Here is a 17,452-nt window from a genome sequence, read left to right on the forward strand (position 1 = left end):
AGCTGCAGATCTGTGCCCGGGGATAAGGTTACGCCTGCAGCCAGCCCGCACTCCAGCGGGGTGGGGACCCGCCGCGGGCTCCTCCCCTCCCCCGCCGCCGACCCGGGGCGAGCGGACGGGCCGGGGAGACAAGTGGCTGATTTTGTGGAACACAGAAGCTCCTTGAACACTCCGCGCGCTCCGGGCTCCCCGGCCATTCCTTTCATTCCCGGGGCGCGGGAGCCCAGCGCGCCCCCCGCCGCTCCGGGGCCGGCGGAGGGAGGGGGCCGGGGGCCGGGGGCCGGGCTTGCTCCAGCCGCGGTCGCGGGGCCGGGCCGAGGGGGCGGGCTCGGGCCGCGCGCGCGGCGTGTGATTGGGCGCCGCGCGCGGCCGGCTTGTCAGTTTCGCGCGGGGCCGGGCCGGGGCGGGGGGCGCCGGGGAGTGGGCGGGGGAGGGGGCTGCCCGGAGCCCTCGCCCGGCCCCCTGACGGCATGCAGCCTTTAGGGGCCCGCAGTCGTCTCGGGCTTTTGGAGGAAGCCCCTCGCCCGCCTCCAGAGTGAAGGCAGGGCCCCGCGGAGGACGGATCGGAGGGTCCCGGCCGGCGGGGGCCGAGCGAGAGGGAGAAGAGGGGGGCCGGGGGACAGGAAGGAAGCAAGAACGCCATCCAATTCGAAAAGAAAAAGCCCTTTGATTTTTTTAAATTTAATTTTTTTTTAAATTTTTTTGCTGCCTGCTCCTTCCCGATGGCTGTGTAGCGAACAGCCTGCGCCACCTGGAAGGGACGCGGAGCGGGTGCGGGTCGCGGGCTGGTGGGCGGCGGGGCGAGCTCCCAGCGGCGGCGAGTGCGGGGCGCGGAGATGGAGCGGTGGCCCTCCCGCTGGAAGACGAGACGGTGGCCCTGGGACCTGGCCGTCACCACCCTGGCGCTGACCTTCCTCGCCCAGCCCCGGGAGGTCAGAGGAGGTAAGACCGCGGGGGCTGGGACTGGGGGAGGAGGGCGATCGCCATCCGTCCGTCCGGCGATCTCATTCTGCGCCCCTCCCCCTCCCCCTGCCCAGGCGCCCCCCAGGCCCCCCAAGAAACCATCCTCCCAAATAAGATCCAGATTGCGGCTGCCACCGCCAGGTTGGAAGCTCGGGCCGGAGGGCGAGGCGGGTGTAGGCGGGCCGGTAAGGGGAGAAGCGGTAGCGGGGACACAGATCTGTCAGCGCGGAGCCCGCGGAGGTGCCCGGCCGCGGCCAGAGCCTTGGAGGAGAGGGGACATGTTACCTGCACACAAGGGCACTTGTGCAGGCTTTTGTTCCAGCCCGGCCCCCAGCCCGCACGTCTTCTGGCTCTTCCAGATCCCAGTGAGTGGAAGGATCTTTATTTAGGGCCGAGCTGAGCCGAAAATACAGAGAAAGAGGCTCAAGGGAGCCTGGTGAAGTTCTTTGTCTGGAATAAAGTGAGAAACGGGCTGTTTTCCTCCTTTCGGGGCTATGAGAGACAGGGGCGGGAGGCAGGGGGGATGCTGGTGAATCGAGAAGACAGAACACGTGTGTGTGTGTGGGGGGGGCATTTGGGGGAGATTTTCAGTGGGGAAGTGGCAGGTTCTTAGGGACGGGGTGGCAACTCGGGAGAAGGCTCTCCACCAGGACTCCCACTCCCCACTTCTTGCAGGTCGGACGTGCAGTTCTCACGGAGAATGATGAAACTGGCCCGGCGAACGGGCTGGGGGCGGAGGCCTAGGCTTGGGAAGGGCGGGGAGGGGGCGCGGGTGGGGCGGGAGGAGAGAGGTAAGGAAAAGTTCCTACGTGGCACCAGCCGCCGCTGTTCCATGAGCTGACCTGTCGGGAAGACCGCAGCCCTGTCAGAACCCGGGGAGGGAGAGCGACTTCCCTCCTCCCCCCCCCCCCCCCCCCCCGCCCCTGCCCCCGCCCTCCCCGCGGAGCGCTTGGTCCGTTAGGTGCCATGGACTCGGCTGGCTGGCTGGCTGGCTGGCGGGAGCCCGCCGGAGTGCTGCGAGTAGAAAAGCCAGCTTTGTTCAAAGCGCAGGGGCAGCGGGGTGAGGAGGAGGGTGGCGAGGCTTGGCGGAGGGAGGAAGGAATTGTCAGCCCCCAATGCGCAAGCTTTAGCAGAAACCTGAGTCTGGCCAGAGGGTGCCAAGATCTGAGTTCTGCCTGATGGGCGGTGGGGCTCCCGGAGGGCCGCACTCCTGGACACCAGGTCTGTGTTCCCTCCCCACGCGCTGGCCTCCACCTTCCCCGGCAGCGAGCGGGCCGCGTGGCGTGGATGCCTCCTCCACGCGGGGACTTGTCCCAAGGCAGACAGTCCGCGCCTCGGAGGACCCTAGTTGCGCTTTAAAGAAGTGATGCCAAGGATGTCTATTCTTCCCCTCCTCCCTTTCCAAGGATACAGAGCAGAGTCTTTGGAAATGGAATCCACCCCAAGTTTGCATTCTGCCTTGGGTACCTAGTCCCCAGCTGGATTCGCCATTCTGCCCTCTGCTGGTTTTGTTTATTATATGGAGCATCTACTTCTTAAAATCCTCACTCCTTAAGGAGGAAGGGATATGCCATCACAAAAGTATTCTACAGGCACCTATTTATTTTTTAAAAAATACAGACACTCAAGCTTTCTTCAGTGAAAGGTGAAATATAAACTCAAGGATGCCATTGTAGGCATTCAGGGTTGGAGATGTAGGGTTCTTTTCCTTAAAGCCCCATGGACATCAGAGGGGTCACAGCCCCACATTCAGCTACTTACCTGAAACACTTTTAAACATCCGGGTACCACAGCCAATCCTGATGGAAAAAGAACCTTCCCTGTTATTATAAAGCCAAGTGATGTAAGACGTAGCCAAGTGCACAGAACATGTTGTTCTGCCTGTCCTTGCTGATGAACTGTCTTGAAAGTTCTGTGATGGCTTAGACCACATGTGTCAAACACAAGGCCCGCGGGCCAAATCCGTCCCGCCAGGCCTTGCAATGTGGCCCGCACCGCGCTGTCATCACTGCACTCCGCTGCGTTTCCATCACAATGACAGTTTATGACTGTTCAGTAAACCATTCGGCCCGAGATTTAGGCTGGATTTTAGATTTTGGCCCCTTCTCTGATTGAGTTCGACACCCCTAGCTTAGACGGTCGTGTTGTAAATGATATTCCTTCAACCACTAAGGTGCTAGGTGCTTGCTGCGTAGTGGGAAGCTAGATAATGATTTCAACCGACTGGTGGGCATTCTAGCTTCTTAATAAACTTCCGAAAGGACCCAGTAGTATATTAGTGCCTGAAACACTGGCCTGAACCGTCACACGGGGGGGACATGAACCCAGTGTCCCCTTCTCAGACTGGTCTTTAGGTGTGCCGGTGAGTGAACAGTGAGTACGATTTTGTTCCAGTTTCTAAGTAAGAGTGTCATGTGCTAGAATTATACTCTGATGTATCGATTTCTCAGAGATGCAGCGGTGTGATTGGGTCGCTTGACCCAAAGATGACTTAAAGCAGCCTGTTTTCATCTAAAACTGACATTCCTGGGATTAAAAATAGTAAAGCCTTCAAGAGTTACGGGTTTATAATACATCCGACCCAGCAGGAAGCGTAGTTAGGACCCTGAAGCATCTAGCTTACAGAGAAAAGTTCCGGGATGGATGGATTCAAAGAAAATTTAAGCTCTCACACAGGCATCATTTTACTTGGCACATAGAAACCTTACCCCTTGGTGATCTTTAACATGCTCATTCTAAATGTGTGGTATTTATTATGATCCAGCACAAAAGAGTTTGATAATATATTCATTTACATTAGCTTCCATTTTTAGCATGTGGTTAACGTAAATGTTTCATCTCAGAGATATAAGGGGTTTCTCTGTCCGTCAGCTCGTTACATTTTATAGACAGGACTGGAGGTTTCCTCAGACTCTCTGGTGGTGCTAAGATAGGAGGTATTTAAGGGTTTTAGAAATGAGTGAAGGTACGATTAAGTACCAAGAAAAATAGCATCGAATTGAATCATGTTTTGCTAATTAATATGGGATTCGATCTTTGGTGGTGAAGCCAAGCCTGTTCTTGCAAGAAGTGGATTCATTTTATGAGAAACTCCCAGAGCTTCTCGCCGCGGGCAGTGTGCCCTGCAGCTGGGTGTTGTCTTGAGTGCCCGGGATCAGCAGGTGAAATGGTGCTGGCTCCCGCGGCCCAGCTGATCCATCTTTGCAAAGAGATCTAGCTGGGGCTTGTGGTTGCTTAATCAGAAACCAGCTCAGAGATCAGATATACTTCCGATAGTCAGTGCAGTGTCCGTGAGGAGTACTAATAATGTCTCTTCGTTTGTTACTTTCTGTTCAAAATGGACAGTGTGCACTAGAGAAACAATAAGGAAGAGTTGGTATCTTCCAAGAAGCGTCATCCTGCATGGTGTGCACAGCTAGCCTCGGGTTGGCTGGCATATGCACAAGAAGGAATTAGGGACACGTTCACAAAACTGACCACGTGTCTTCAATTAAGTGTATTGATATCTTAAACTGACTGTTGATACCATAATCAATACTTGACAGAGTCTACTTTATCAAAATCACTCTCTGAATATATTCTGATCATTGCAGACAAAATCAAAAAGTTGTAAAATGAGAAATGTATATATTTAGATAGCATGATTGCTCACAGGTATTTATTATTTTTTTAGGTTCTATATTTGTCTGTCTTTGTGACTAAATTAGAAGGAGCACATCATTCATGTTAAATTATTCCTAAAACATAGCAAGGCAACTAGGAACCCCTTTTCAGACTTGTAGGTAGGTTTCCTATAAATAAAAAAAAAAAATCTAAGTACTTCCTCTGCTTTTTTTTTTTTTTTTTTTTTTTTTTTTTTTTTTTTTTTAATTTGTTCCTATTCTGGGACAAATGATCTTCACTCTGGTTAATTTACTGAACTGAGTCCTATTTAATAATAACAAATGGACTCCAGTCAAATTTGGCTGACAGTGTCTGTAATAAAAAGAAAAAGGTGTCTTTTAAGGGATTTTTAAGGGAATGCTAGACAGAAATTATTATAGAAATAATAATGTCACCTTCTCATATACCACCTTCTTACTTTACTGCAAGGAAACTGAGGCACAGAAAAGTGGTTAGCTGAATACTCTTTCTCATAAAAAAACATTCTTATCCTAGCCCTGGTTTTTCTAAATGAGTGGGGGAAGATCTGCAATAGTGATGATTTGTAATAAATAACTACAAAATAGTAATCTGAGCCTTTACAGAATGACTTAAATGTATGCGCTGAAGTGCTTAGTGAAAAGATGGGTTTAGTGAGAAGGACTGATTTAAAAGTGGAGAGGAAGTAGTAATAGGATGGATTTAAAAATTCCTCAACTTCCTAAGATCAGAGGAAGGTGATTTTTGTTTAGCTGTATTGTTACTATGCTTCATTATCTGATTATATAAGATTATCTGTAGCAGAATGGAAAGCATAATAGTTTGTAAAGTATATTTTGTAAGTATTTGTGGCTGGATTAAGATTATAGTATTGATCCTCTCTAGAGTTGTTACTGGAGAGGCAGGTACAAATTTGAATTTTGAAGAAGCCTAGAAAATTATATATGTATTTCACATAAGGCAAATCATGTCAGATTTCTATGCTTTTCATGTTGATTTTATGTTGATTGGATGATATATCCTATATAATAAAAGCCTTGGTGGCGTCATGTGCGACATTATCACAAGACGGCCACCACAAGATGGCTGTTGAGAGGGCAGTTGGGGGCAAACAGGCCAGCAGAGGAGGTCAGTAGTGGGTGATAAGGCTGCAGTGGAAGGCAGTTGGGGGTGAACAGGCCAGCAGGGGAGGGCAGTTGGGTGCAACCGGTCCTATGGGGAGGACAGTTGGGGGCAACCAGGCTGGCAGGGGAGCAGTTAGGGGCAATCAGGCTGGCAGGCAGAATCGGTTAGGGACAATCAGGCAGGCAGGCAGGCGAGTGGTTAGGAGCCAGCAGTCCTGGATTGTGAGAGGGATGTCCCAGATTGGAGAGGGTGTAGGGTGGGCTGAGGGACACCCCCCTCCCATGCATGAATTCCATGTACCAGGCCTCTAGTATATTATACTAGTGACCTGGAACAAGAAATTCATGCCCATTAAAAGGGGATTAATTAGAGGAAATTATTTAATATTGCTATTTGCCCTTTCTCTACAATAGAATTGTTAGAGATGAAAGAAAATTAGTAAAATGTATATGAAAACCTTCCTCCTGTCAGAGTCTGGGGCACATCACAGGACCCAGAGTCAAGTCCCCACCCACTCACATGCACCTCAAAATTGTATGAGACCCAGACTCGGCTGCTTTCCCCCCCCCCCCCCAACCCCACGCGCGCCCCCCCCCCCCCCCCCCCGCAATGGGGCTATATCCAGACCTGGCCAGTCCTACATTGGTCAAGCCGTGCTGGCAGGGGCATAGCCTCAGGTCCCCTGGCTTGGTGCCAGGGTGGGGGGCGTGGCCTGAGGTCCCCCCAGCCCAGATCAGGATGGGGGACATGCCTTGAGGTCCTCCATCAAGCCCCACCAGATGGGGGACATGGCCTGAGTTCCCCCAACTCAGCACTGGGGTTGTACCTTGAGGTCCTCCATCAAGCCCTGTTGGGTGGGGGGCACGGGCTGAGGTCCCCTGTCAAGCCCCACCAGGTTGGGGGGGGGGGGCATCACCTCAGGGCCCCTGGCCTGGCACTGGGGCAAGGGATGTGGCCTGAGGTCCCCCAGCCTGATGTCAGGGCAGTGAGTGTGACCTGATATCCCCTGTCAAGCCCTGCCGGGTGGGGTGCGCAGCCTGAGGTCCCCTGTCAAGCCCCATGGGGGTGAGGGAGGCATAGCCTCAGGTCCTTGCTGATTGCTTGTTAAGGCTCCTTATGGTAACTTGGCCTCAGCTGTGGGTTCAGCCATCTTTGTGATGGAGTGATGGTCAATTAGCATATTCCCTCTTTATTAGATAGGATAAATTATATGACTTTTATTAAGGCAGATAACGAATTGATTATTACTTGATATGGGTTGTATGTTTCATAAACAATCTCTTTTTAAAAAACAAGGGGTCAAACTTGGAAAAATAAGATGAAAGCACTTATCAGTGCTCATTCTAATTAAAGTTGCTCCTTTGGATTGTCTAAATATCTGAAACAACAGAACACCTTCTACCTCAGGAATAGATACATAGAGGGCTAGTTTGTAAGGAAGTACTCACTCTTTAAAAAAAAAAAATAAATATATATATATATAGTTTATTTTAGAGAAGAAGGGAGAGGGATAGAGAGATAGAAGCATTAATGATGAGCGAGAATCATTGATCTGCTGCCTCCTGCACACCCCCTCCTGGGGATGAGTCTACAACCGGGAGATATGCCCTGATCAGGAATGGAACTGTAACCTCCTGGTTCATAGGTTAACACTCAACCATGGAGCCATGCCAGCCAGGTGGAAGTACTCACTGTTAATGGGCAACCATAATATTTGTCCTGCTGGCGACATCATGGCAGAGTTCGTATGTCCACCACAGGTAGCCTTTTCCTGTATTTAGGGAAAAGCAGTACCTGTCCTTAGGCTCCTGGGAAGACTCCATGGAAGCCAATTATACTTCTAGTGTACCTAACAGGTCACTCACACACAGGGCTTTGTAAGTGCCAAGCCTGCCCCACCGTTTTGCATACCTGTTAATGATTGCATCTAGGTCTGCAAAGGCCAGGATTCTCTTGTGCCCTAAGTGCACTTTTCTTTCCTCCTCCCTTGGAGAATGATGAGGGGTGGGTGGTGGGATCATTAGGAATTCAAGGCCTGAGAGCCTGTCGTTTCGGCTTTTACTCCTTCACTTCCCTCCTTTAATTCTGGGGAAACGTGAGCTGAGCTGGGAGCGCTGAGAGGAAACCAACCTTTTCTTTTCCTTGACCATTGAAGTTTTGTTCCTTAGCAAAGAAGAAAGAGAGGTACACACAGAGGCTATAAAATGTTGCCATGGTCCCTACATTCTCTCACCCAAGAGTCAACTTTCAATGCAGTTTTCAGGGTAGCTTTTAGAGTGCGACGATGCCTTCCTTACTTTTGGACTTTTTTTTTCTTCTAATCTCAAATTTAATTCAGAACCTAAGGGTTGTGTTTCGTTGTTGTCGTTTTCATTTCAAACTGCCTCCCATGTCAGAACGCGTCAAATACAGTTATTTCTTCTTTTCGAAATCGTAATATGGTTTAATTTTTATAGGTCCATGTGTTTGTTCATTTTTGCTTTCGGTTGTGTTGGATTCCACTCTGAATAATAGCAGCTGCGAGAGTAGATGAAAGTCAATTTTAAAGTGATTTCGCCAGGACTGTCTATTTATCAGTTACAGTCCCGGGCCTGCCATGGAGTTGGCCAGTGGCTCTTTAGACATTGGCCGATCCCCAGGCCTACTGTTATCTGGTAAAACAAACTCTTTGCTTGCTGCGCGTGGAATTAGAGACAGTGCTATTAATTTGGGAGAAAGAACCCAGAGAAAAGAAAGGTTATCATATTTCAGAGTAAGAGGCCAGCTTAAATACGACTGGATAATTGAGAACTAAACCAAACCTGTGTCAAAGTGCTTGAGCACAATCAACTTTTGCAATCCCCTCAAACCTTCTCTTTTTTTTCCCTCTCTCTCTCTCTCTCTCTCCTTAAAAAGCATTTCTTTCTCATTTTAACCAAATTTAATTGCTCCTGAATGGGCCCCGCACTGTACAGGGACCTATTCACAGAACCCAAAGCGCATAGGGTGTCACCAGACGCTTCCTTCCTCTGTCTGAAGGGGGCCTGACATCCGGGCACGAAGGAGTGAACCTTGGACTGCAGGAGGCACTTGGCTCTCCTGCCTCGCTCAGCTTTGCACCGTTTCCTGAAAGGGCGCCTGTTGTAATTCCCAGCGAAGCTGCTGAGAGGCTCCCGGACGCGTGTGTCCCTGTGGCTTGGACAGCTCTGCAGAGAGGAGCCATAGCACCAGGGCGCGCCCCGCCTTCTCTCTCTGGCAGGGCCCTGGCTGTGGAGCTCAGCCTGCTGCCTGCCGCCAGGACTCTCTGAGCGCTGATGAGCCTTCAACCTGTCTGGCTGGTTCTGAGGATCACTGTGTTGACCAGACAGCAGCAGCAGGAGTCAGTGTGCCCTTCAGAATGGTCCCTCCAAATGTCAGGGTTCATGACCACTTCCCACCCCACCCCCATCTACCCTGAGCATCAGCCATGGTTAACCACCCCAGTATGGGGCGTGCAGGAGGCAGCCTATCCATGATTCTCTCTCATCATTGATGTTTCTCTTTCTCCCGTATCCTTCCTCTCTGAAATCAGTAACAGTATATATTAAAAATAAAAATAAAGAAAAAGAAATAAGGCTGAACTGCAGCGTCCTATCCCCAGGCAGATACACATCACAGTAAGGGCCAACACTGTGTGCGCATGCTCATTGTGTAAGCTCTTTCCATATTCACTCTCATTCCATTCTGACAACTGCCCTGGAAGTACCCTAAGATTAAAATCTTCCTTTCACCCACGAGGAAGTCAACAGAGAGGTTAGTTACTTGCCTGAGGTCACACAGCTCCTCTGGGACAGGACCGGGGTTTGCACCCACAACAACCTTGCTTCGGATCACGGCCCAGGTGGATGTCATCGTGTGTCCCAAGGCTTCTCCTCAGCCTCCCTGAGTTATGATTATGGCACCGCGAGGTCTAAGACGAACATGGTGCGTGCAGCTGCACCCCAGTCCACAGGATGCCATTTGTGTGCAGAACTTCAGTGCTGCCGAGGAGATAGAGGAGAGGTCCTGGGGGAGGGGGGTGTTGTATCAGGCAGCTGCTCCGCCTGAACACAGAATTCCATGGTGGAGGCCAGGTCACTGCTATTATTTATGGACCCACCTAGGTCCTAATGCTGGTGGAAACACAAAGGGGGGTTGCTCAGAGCAAGCTCCTGTCGTTTTGCTCCTTTGATGAAAGACAGCTGTGAACCTGTTGGCGTTAGACTGGGGTTGGCTTGGTTGAGTGAAGTCACAGGGACTCTTGCAAACTGCTTCCTGTTCTAAGCAGGACTCACTGCATGGAACACCGGGCTTATTCCACTCTGGGGGCTGATGTATAGGAGCATGCTTATTCCCTTCAGTGTGAAGGTGTCAGATCTGATTCTCTAGAAGCTGCTTGGAATGTCACCTCCTGGGAGAATGAAACTGAAAGATGCCTATTGATTTTTGGGGGGAAAACACCACATTTTCATTATCTTAAAAATCATTCATATGTTACCCTTGCTCTAGGAGTTGCTGGGAATTAGTGAGTGTGGTTTGGTTTTATTTCTGTCCCCCGGTGTCTACCAAGATGCCAGAATACACAGCATGTGACACAGCCACTAATTAGATTATTAATTATCTTCTCGCTTTGCCCGCGGGCTGGCACAGGTGAAAACCCAGGGGTCTTGGAGTGGTGGGAGGGATGCTGCCTGTCCTGCTGTTAGCAGTCATCAGCCCGCACCCCTTTCCCTTTATGCTCTAGAAATGAGTGCGTTAGACCTTCTCTATAGCTTTTTGCATCTGGCAAATCGTTTTACGCTTTCTCTCCAAAGATGCCTCTGAATATTTAAAGCTACTGTTGGACTGTCGTTTGTTCTGTTTGTTCTAACGTGGTAATCTGAGAGAAGGGGGGGTGGGGGAAACATAGGGAGTGGTGTTTTTGCTTTGGCCCCAACATAAATCATCATTTCACTTGCCTACTGGTGAACAGGAATGTTAAACCAAGAAAGAGATCTATAAAAGTAATAATTGGGAAAATTTCTAGCACATACTCATTTTTGAGCTTTTTATCTGTTTTGTATGCTATTAGGGATTGTCTGATTGTATTTAATAACTATTAGAGCAGCCCATCTGTATTTATTGCTTTATAATTATTTTAGTAAACATTCTTCATGTTAGAAAGTAATTTGTAAATTACACGTATAATTCTATTACGAAGTACCATCTTTAAGCAAGGAGTATATAGTTTCAAGTGCTCAATATGATTGATAGATAGTGGTTGTAGAAGTGTTTTTGGAAGACTGTATATATTTTTTATATTCTATTTCTATCCATTGCAATTTCACACTAAAATCACTAGCATAGGGCCTGGCCGGTGTGCTCAGTGGTTGAGCATTGTCCCATGAATTAAGAGGTCACCAACTGATTCCTGGTCAGGACACATACCTGCATTAAGGCTCCATCTCCAGTAAGGGGAATGCAGGAGGCAGCCCAGTGATGTTTCTCTCTCATTGATGTTTCTATTGCTCTACCCACCCCTCTCCCTTTCTTTCTCTAAAATTCAATAAAAATATATTTAAAAAATAAGACCACCAGCATAGGTATCTTTATCTGTTTTATTGAGTGTGTTGCAAGCACATAGAACAGCTACTGTCACGTGGTAAGCATTAGGTAAGTCTTTGCTGAATGGAGTGAAGGTGTTAGAGATAATTGCTCTTCAATAACCTAATTTAAGACCTGAGTTGTGATATGAGATTATGTACATCAATCACTGCCAGTGTCTACAGAAGTGTATTAAACAGATTTTTGCTGATTTGCTGTAAACATCCATCTCTTTTTTGCCTCCAAGCAAGCTAGGATCTGCACCTTGAACACTGCCCACCTGCTCACCATTGCTTTTTCCTCGAGTAGCATTTAGGCAGTAGCTCCCGAGGAATACCTCTCCTCAACCAACAAGCCTGGGGTGGGTGACCTTACAGGACATCGCACAGCACAGGGGATTCCCTCCAAGCTGGCGTACTCATCACAGAGCATCGGCTCTAAAAGGAAAGCATCTTTTTAATCTGTATAAGCAATCTGGCCTCGAGCTCCCTCCCTGCAGCACGGCAGACGGGCAATGCACATCGGCTGACTGCATTAACACGCTCCTGATGCGGCAGTGCCACTGAGGCAGGAAGATGGGGAAGCGGCCCGGCTGCCTCTAACCATCATTCCTGTCCATCCCTGTGGGTCTCCACGCAGGCAATTTTGCACGGAGGCTGAGCGGTGTTTCACGAGGCTCCACAGGTCATTTCATACACAGTCAGGGGTGGACAGACCTTCTGTCACAGGAAAGACATGGACGTGAAGCGGGCTTGTGCCTCGCTTCTGGACAGGGCACCGGGAGCCAGCGAAAGGTTATTTATTTGCGACGCGCAAATCACACCATCAGTAAGTCTCCTGCTGTCTAACAGCAGCGGCTCTGCAAAAACGGATGTGAGGAGATCAACTGTGGCCCAGATGGTGCTTTCCCAAAAGCCCTTCCTCTCCTGGCAGCTGGTGGAATACATGTCAATGTGAACCGCTCTCTTCAACGTTACCATCACACGGTTGGATTGGACATATAACTCTGTTTTATAATAAATGTGTTCCTAACTTTGGCCACTTAGAAATCAGAAATGCCATTACTTTTCAAATAAAACGTTGTCAGAGTTGGGATGTTATTTCTACTTTCAACTTACACTTCCTGGAAGCATTTATGATAAGAGACAGTTCAAGATGGAGGCCGCTCAATAACCATGAAAATCAAAGGACACTCTTCGGGGTGCTGCAGTGGGGGCCGTGACTACATGGAAGGCAGGAGGTCAGTCCGGGAGGATGTCTGTCCCTAGGAGAGGGCTGAGGTAGCAGAGTGGGCTGAGGCCATATAACACAAGACCATCTGGATAGACTTTTCTGGAATCACGTGACTAATTAAAAACCACAGGTGGTGGTGCTAAGTTGGCAGGGTGGGCACCATACCAGGTGGTTCCAGTTGATTGCGCCTGTATATCCTCTAATAAGCCGGACTGGGGCCAGGCTGCTTTTTCTGGGATAGCCAACCCACAGTAGAGCCAACCCTCTTGACAGTTAGCACGTGGAAGTCACACTTGATGGCCCTCAGAGACTTGAAAAAAATATGAATGAATAATCCTCCTATTTTGGGGGGACTGTGTTACCCGAATGTGTGGACACATTGATAAAATCCATTATAAGCAAAGAGATAACCCAGCATTGTTCAACCTTGTTCTCGGTATAACCCAAATGATAGCATGCTGTAGGTCAGAAATTGTAAACAGTCCTTCTTGTCTCTGAGGATTAATATAGTGACCACAATCTCTAGACTGGTTACTTGAGAGAACAAAAAGTATTTATTATTATACATATAGTTTTAAGTCATAATGAAGAATAAAGTGTTAAAATAACCATATCATTAAGCTAATTATAGCTTTCGATAACATTGACAGACTGTCCACATCCTTAGTTTTATTTCTACCCCAGATCTTTTCTTGAACCTCAGACTCATATACTCACTCCCCTGCCTATCCAGCTATTTCCAAAGGCATTTATGAAGGCGTCTCAAAATTAGCCTTCTGGAACCCAACTGCAGAACGACCCCCTGAAACCTGCTCCTCTCGTCACCTTCCCCTTCTCAGCTGATGACAATAGTCTCAGTCATGATGTTTGACCTAAAACACCCAGAGGCAGCTCAGGCTCCTTTTCTCTCCTCCTCCACGCCCAGCCTGTCAGCATCTCCTGGTCTCCCCATGTTCAGAACATCTACACCCTCACCGAGTACTTGATCTCTCCATCCAAGATCACACCGTTTGACACATAGGAGATTGCAATGGCTTCCTGGCTGCTCTCTGATTCCACTTTGGTGCTCCCACAGTCCATTCTCAACACAGAGCCATAGTGGGGTCTAGAAAATCAGTTGGTTCATGTGACTCCCATCTCCTCAACTCCCAGGGCTTTTCCATCTCAGCTGGAATAAAATCCCAACACCTTGATCCCACAGGATCTACCCAATCGGCCTTTAACACCTTGATCCCACAGGATCTATGCTCTTGTCCTTGTTTCTCTGACCTCATCCCTTATACTTTTTTTGTTCCCTTTGCTGAAGACATACTTGTCTCCTTGCATTTCCTCCAGCATCTGGGCCTATGGCTGTCTCAAGTTCCTTTTGCTCAGAATGCCTTTCAGTAAAAACAGCAGGGTTGCCCAGATAGTGTGCCTCATTGGTTGAGCGATCCATCCATGAACCAAGAGGTCACGGCTCTATTCTGGATCAGGGCACATGCCCAGGTTTCAGGCCCGATCCCCAGCACAGGAGGCAGCAAATCAATTTTTCTCTTTAATCATTGATGTTTCTCTCCCTCCCTCTTCCTCTCTCTGAGATCAATAAGAGCTTATCTAAAAATAAAACAAACAAACCAAAAAAACCAACAACACCAGGCACTTCTGAGGCCTTTCTAGACTGTGCTCAAACATCCTCTTCCTATTGGAGCTTTATCTTTCTTATTTGATATCCATTCCTCTGCAACCTTTCTTATACTTATTCACTGATTTATTTTTCTCCTTTGTGCTAATCGAATATTTGTCACCTATAAAAAGTAATGTCCTATTTAAATTTATCGATACATAAAATGGAGAATGAGATAATTTTGGAGTACAAACATTGCCTTAAATTACTTGGGAAGCCTGTAGGCCATATTTATTACCCAAATGACTCCCACGGCTTTTCATTTCATTTTACGTATTTAGTCATAGTCAACATGGCTGCCTCGTTCCTCATGATACATAAATCACTTTGCTTAGTTGATGGGTTCACACAGGCTCAGTTGTTTTGTGGTTCTAGTTGTGTCGATGTGGGCCTGAAGTTGGTACTTGGTCTCCTGACTCAGCAGAGCAGTGATGGGAGTTATCTAGGAACAGATGGGAGATACGCCAAGGCGGAGGCGGAGAAAGCAGTGACAGAAGAAATGCCGTCAGGGAAATGAACACGCTGATAAAGCACATCCATGTGTCATTCCGGTCAGTGCTGACTCTCAGGCTCTGGGTTTTGTGGTTTTCTCCCAACTTCTGGATATCTCCGAGTTAGAAAAAAATTCTCAACAAAATGGGCTGTGACTGCAATTGATGTTGATGGGATTCACTCTCCATTAATTCCGCTTCAAAACACAGGCTGGGGCAAGAGTGGGTTTACAGCCCTGGCTGGTGTGGCTCAGTGAGTTGGGCATAGTCCTATGCACCTAAAGGTCCCGGTTTTGATTCCCAGTCAGGGCATATGCCAGGGTTTCAGGCTCAACTTCCAGTAGGGGGTGTGTTGGAGGCAGCCTGTTGATGATGTTCCTCTTTCTTCCTCTCCGTCTCTCTAAAATCAATAAAAACATATATATATATATATATATATATATATATATATATATATATATATAAAAGTAGGTTTACAGGTGTATGTGAAACACAAGAGTTTATTCTTGTGTTGTAATGGATTTTATTATTTCCCATAGGAACAACTGTAAACCTACTTTTGCCACACACTTAATTTCACTGTGTATTTTTCCCCGTGACCTTTCCAGTTTTGAATTTCCTTATGTAACTGTTTTTTTTTTTTTAATGGCATTTTCACAGAGTTGTGCATTTATATTTAATCCTTTTCTGAAATGCTAGTTCCAATAGGCTTGTTAGGTGTTTGGTTTGGTTAAATTAACCATAAAATTGCTAAAACTCCAGGATTCTGCTTCCTATTGTCATTGTCCAAGTCATTCTCAATTTGATGCTATTCTTTATTTGAATGTAAAAAACTCATTTTTTTTCAAGATGCCCATTAAAAACTTGAGCCTTGGGATGCTTATATTTGTTATTTTCATATTGTTTTCTGTAGGAAATATATTCTCTAAACATAGGCTTAAAATGGAAAAAGCATTTAAATTTGTTACAGAACCCCTTTGGGGAAAATAAACTCTAAACACTGGCCGTTAATGTAAACTGTACAACTCTACTCTTATATGCTTACAGTTTGCTAATGTTTTCCAGCAGCTTATTTCTCTCATTTTGCACTTTTTTTCTTTTTTACAACAAAGATTAGATTACAGAAGACACACAAAAAGTCTGGTAATTTTTTTTCCTGCTAAAAAAAAATTGTGTTGGGACATAGGAAATGTACATGATTTCCATGGATATTATTTGTGCCATATAGTCATTGAAAGATGAACTTCCATACATTGTAAATATGAATTCAGGTCAATGTGTTTTATCTCTTAATACTCCATGTAGGTTGATAATACAAGCTATGCAGCATTAATGTGTTTGAAATAAATAAAAGGAATAGTACCAAAGGAAAGACACGAAGATATTGGTTTTTTAAAACTTTTTAATACATAGCTCATATCAGGGTTACTGTGTTAAGGCTACAGTTATATTAATGCCTATGCAATGCCACGAAAATTATATAAAAGGGGAGATGTTAAGGATGTCAGTGTGTTAATGTCAAGGGCGGTATTGGAGAGTGAGCATGAAAACATAGATTTGAGACTCATTGGGTTGTTTAAGCTGTTACGGATCTAGGAGGCCTCCTGGGGTTGTACATGCCTAGGGTGACATAAGAACCCGCTGGGAGCCCTGGCTGCTGTGGCTCAGTTGGGTGGGCGTCGTCCCATGCACCAAAAGGTTTCTGGTTCTATTCCCAATTAGGGCACATGCCTGGTTTCTGGCTCAATCCCCAGTAGGGGTCACATTGATCCATGTTACACTCTCACATTGATGTTTCTCTCTTTCTCTCTCCCTCTCCTTTCCTCTCTTTAAAAATCAATTAAAAATTTAAAAAGCCCTAACCGGTTTGGTTCAGTGGATAGAGTGTAGGCCCATGGACTGAAGGGTCCCTGGTTCAATTCCAGTCAAGGGCATGTACCTTGGTTGCAGGCATATTCCCAGTAGGGCATATCGATGTTTCTCTCTCATTGATGTTTCTAACTTTCTATCCATCTCCCTTTTTCTCTGTAAAAAAAAAGTCAATAAAATGTATTAGACAAAAGAAGAGCATGCTGGGAGGTTGCTCAGCGTTGCAGTTTTCATGGATGACATGTAATGACCTCCCAGGAGAGAAACCAGTCCTGTCCTCCCCTCCATGAGAAGAGGGTCCCAGGGCCGGAAGAAGGAGGCAGAACGGGAATGAGGGAACGGTACCTCCGGGTGATGCTCACTGGGGCTGGTAGAGATGTACCAAATGGTGACATTGTGAAGAGACAGTGTCTTTAGATGTTATCTTATTGCATGCTTACCAGGTGTCAGAGGTTAAAGTGCCTTATGCCATTTAATTCTCAAATTGAGGTTAAGTTGAAGAAGCCAAATCTTAGTGGGGTAAGTGTCTCGCCCAGGGTCGGGCTAACAATAGATGCTGGGCTTGCGCTGGAGGCTGGAAGTTCCAGCCACAGACACTGAGCTCTTAATTGTTGTCTGGCCACTTGCTTTGGGGAATCCTGTGTCTTCCTCTTTATTAAGAGCCGCCGTGATTTTGAAAAACAGAGGGTATTGGTGGTAGTTAAACTAGAGTAACTAGTCTCTTCTCCCTCATGTTGATCAGCGCTGCACCTACTACCACACAAACACAGAGGCGCTCCTGGCTGTCCACACTTCGGGCCTGTGTGTGTGTGTCTGCGCACGCGCGCGCGCACATGTGTGTGTGTGTGTGTGTGTGTGTGTGTGTGTGTAACTCTGTTTCATC

At 47.4% G+C, this 17,452-nt stretch overlaps 1 protein-coding gene and 1 long non-coding RNA gene across 2 annotated transcripts in view; one reads left to right on the forward strand and one right to left on the reverse strand.

Moving 5' to 3' along the window:
- Window positions 1–447: 447 nt before the first annotated feature.
- Window positions 448–17,452, forward strand: part of COL11A1 (collagen type XI alpha 1 chain) — a 146,215-nt gene continuing 129,210 nt past the window's right edge. Inside the window, exon 1 of the mRNA XM_036452783.2 lies at window positions 448–942. Coding sequence (XP_036308676.1) covers window positions 837–942 — 106 coding nt within the window. The 5' untranslated portion in view covers window positions 448–836. The remainder of the gene's footprint in view (window positions 943–17,452) is intronic.
- Window positions 1,075–2,435, reverse strand: LOC123652986. The gene is made up of 3 exons (XR_006742588.1): window positions 2,101–2,435; window positions 1,773–1,805; window positions 1,075–1,413 (listed from the first exon to the last, which is right to left on the reverse strand). It is a non-coding gene; the product is annotated as an uncharacterized LOC123652986 (long non-coding RNA).

The sequence above is a fragment of the Pipistrellus kuhlii genome, unplaced genomic scaffold, assembly GCF_014108245.1.
Source record: "Pipistrellus kuhlii isolate mPipKuh1 unplaced genomic scaffold, mPipKuh1.p scaffold_m20_p_24, whole genome shotgun sequence".
Taxonomy (NCBI): Eukaryota; Metazoa; Chordata; class Mammalia; order Chiroptera; family Vespertilionidae; genus Pipistrellus; species Pipistrellus kuhlii.